The 2,917-nt window shown below is 38.8% G+C and overlaps 1 protein-coding gene across 1 annotated transcript in view; it reads right to left on the bottom strand.

Moving 5' to 3' along the window:
* The window catches only part of LOC109843342 (60S ribosomal protein L36a), a 3,571-nt gene extending 2,397 nt beyond the window's left edge, over positions 1-1,174 (bottom strand). The window contains exons 1-2 of the mRNA XM_020412276.1: positions 1,069-1,174; positions 1-26 (exon numbers count right to left, since the gene is read on the bottom strand). The exon at positions 1-26 is cut by the window's left edge and continues 154 nt beyond it. Coding sequence (XP_020267865.1) covers positions 1-26; positions 1,069-1,071 — 29 coding nt within the window. The 5' untranslated portion in view covers positions 1,072-1,174. The remainder of the gene's footprint in view (positions 27-1,068) is intronic.

The following is a 2,917-nucleotide window of genomic DNA, read 5'->3' as shown; positions in this document are numbered from 1 at the left end:
GTTTTCTTCGTCTTTGGTACGTTCACCTACAAAAATTGAAAGAATGGAAATTTAACTTAAGATACCAACAAGCAAACTGAAGAAGGCTACTTAATATCAAAACAAAGGCATGGCTGCATAACAACAAACCGAAATTAAGGAAACCGAAATTAAGGAATAAGAACCTACTGAGATATGATATATCCTATAATGTTGTAAAAGAGTGAAAAAGATCAGCTTGACCCCTGATCCATAAAGCAAACTGTATGACACATCAACTTACATGCAAAATCCATCTAACCTTTATTATCACCTTAAAATATATATTCTGAATCTGGTATAAGAAAATAAAATATATGATCCCACTTCATCAACAATATATCCAGAAGTTCCACAAAGAATCACTGGTGCAACATCTACTGTTATAACGCCCGTCTCAAATGCAACCGAGAAATGTTGCGCAGTTTTTGTTCTCAATACAGCTTATAGCCTTGTATGGATGATTATTTAACACTATATATTACTATATAATGCGAAAGCATAGTCAAAGGTTCTGATTGTATCATATTTTCCTCATTTGTACCAGTTATGAGTCCTCTATCCACCAACAAAAGAAAGGCACCATACTATGTCCTAATCAGAGACTAACTCAGAGAGTAGCAAAGGATGTTTAAGGTCATATTTTTGGGTCCATAGCATTTATAATTAGTTTTATCTTAAACTTAAGATGGATTGGTCCTTATTCATAATAACATGAAATGAGACCCAATAATGCTTTAAAAAATAAAGTCCCCCTCCTTCCCCACTCAAATCTTTACAAAACCCTATGAAGAAATGCATCAACAAAGACCCAATTGAGTTCAAGTTCGACAAGTAGATAAAACTAGATTAATCAACAACTGCATATTTTGATACATGTTTCGATCAAAGAATAAGTTTTTATTTGTTAATATCTCCACGAGTAACTAAAGACACGAAGTTGGTACAAAAAATCTAGAATTTTTGTTTTTTATTCCAAATATTAGAGAATATAATGAACAAAATCAACAAAAAGTACAAAAGTTTGAACAGATGGGATCGAGAAAATACCATGGCTACGCCTGATCGAAGCGAGGAGAAGGGGTTTTTCAGGATCGTCGGCGTTCGAAACCCTAGAAGCTGAGCAGTGCCTAGAATTTATAGGATCCCTAACTCTCGTTAAGACAATTTACGATAATGCCCTTTAACTTCAATAAACTTACAGGGGGCCCATGAAAGATGAATTTGCTTGAGTCAGATTGTTGGGCTGAAGTAATGGGCTCGAGCCGAACAAAAAGGCTATTGCCTTTTGTTGTAATCTCAAAATAGGAGGCAAAATTAAGCCCATCCAAAGTGTTTCTCCTTTTAACTTTCAACTCATTGTGTCGAATATAAAAATAGATTGAGAACGAGTATAAATTCTATCAAAACAGTCTGCACATTATTAAGGAACTGCAACCGACCAGACGAGACGACACCCCCTGTGTCAACTCAAAAGGAGGTGCTAGTCGACTCGAAGCCAGTCGACACGAAGCCTGATCGAACGAGACGACACCCCTTGTGTCGACACAAAAGCCGGTCTTAGTCGACACCCCTTGTGTCGACCCGAAAGGAGGTGCTAGTCGACTCGAAGGCTGACCGAACGAGACGACACCCCTTGTGTCGACACGAAAGGCGGTCTTAGTCGACACGCACTACAGTGTCAGTCAACATGTCATATTAAGGAATTGCAACTGACATAATATAGTTTTGATATGAGAATTTGCACTCGGCTTAGTTTTGATATGAGAATTGTGAATGTCGACATAATATAGTTATTTAGCTTGTAAAATATTCTTACTCTTCAGAGGACCGACTTGGTGTGACGATATACGATGGCACTAAATGAAGATAAATTGACAAGACAAGGCCAAGACGACTCGGCCAATTGATCGAGCGAAACTCACCGCAAGGTTTCTACACTCAAATCTCAAAAGGACAAAAGAAACAGTTACAAGATGAGACGACATGTGCATAGCGTGTTGAGTATAAATGTTGCGTAACACTCTGTACGAGTCATTTATCCAATTCTTTAGCAGAGAATATTTATGAAAGACTTGTGACCTAACATGATTCTATTCTTGAGCATAACCGTGTCGTTTTGCACGTGCGCAAATATGCTTGCATTCATGAACAAGGGGAAGAAAGAAGGGGGAAAAAGGGAAGCAACAAGGTAAGGGTCCTTTATCCATTTATTGGACCAACGCCATTCTCTATTGCATCTTTGATCTCACGCCTCGTTTGGTACGCGGGAATGGACTCAAATGAGAATGGGATGGAATTAATGTGAGAATGGAATATTCATTCTCATTCTCACGTTTGGTTGTAATTTATAAAGTGAATTGAGAATTGACGTATTTTAAAATTGTATATTTTATCGATTCTCATTTAAGTGGGGATGCTCATTTCCTATCGTTTCATTGGGAATGCTCATTCCCACATAAAGTGAGAATTGATGAGAAGTGAGAATGGGCATTCCAACTTCAAAAAATATGATGTGTTTCGTAGGAAGGAATGAGAAGTGAGAATGATCATTCCATTCCACCCCATTCCCGCGTACCAAACGAGGCCTCGGTTCCTTAGGTTTTGACTCGCTATTAAAGCTTCAAAGAACCCTAGTCGAGACAGAGCATGGGAAGCATGTGGGCTGGTGTGGGCTCTTCAAACTCACTTGGCCCTCCAAGGGGGCGAAGAGCCTCTTTTGTCTTGGACTCATCTCTCCAAAATTGACGAATAGCGTGCAGATGCTTTGGGGACCCTTAACCAATATGCCCACATAATTAATCCCAACCCCTTGAGGTCGTTTAGGGGATGGAGATCAAATCTTCACACAAGCAAACATAGACACATGATTTACATTAATGGTGCTATGATTCTATCG

The sequence above is a fragment of the Asparagus officinalis genome, chromosome 5 (genome assembly GCF_001876935.1).
Source record: "Asparagus officinalis chromosome 5, Aspof.V1, whole genome shotgun sequence".
NCBI lineage: Eukaryota > Viridiplantae > Streptophyta > Magnoliopsida > Asparagales > Asparagaceae > Asparagus > Asparagus officinalis.
The sequence above is the reverse complement of the archived record's forward strand: the minus strand, read 5'-3'. Positions and strand labels throughout refer to the sequence as shown.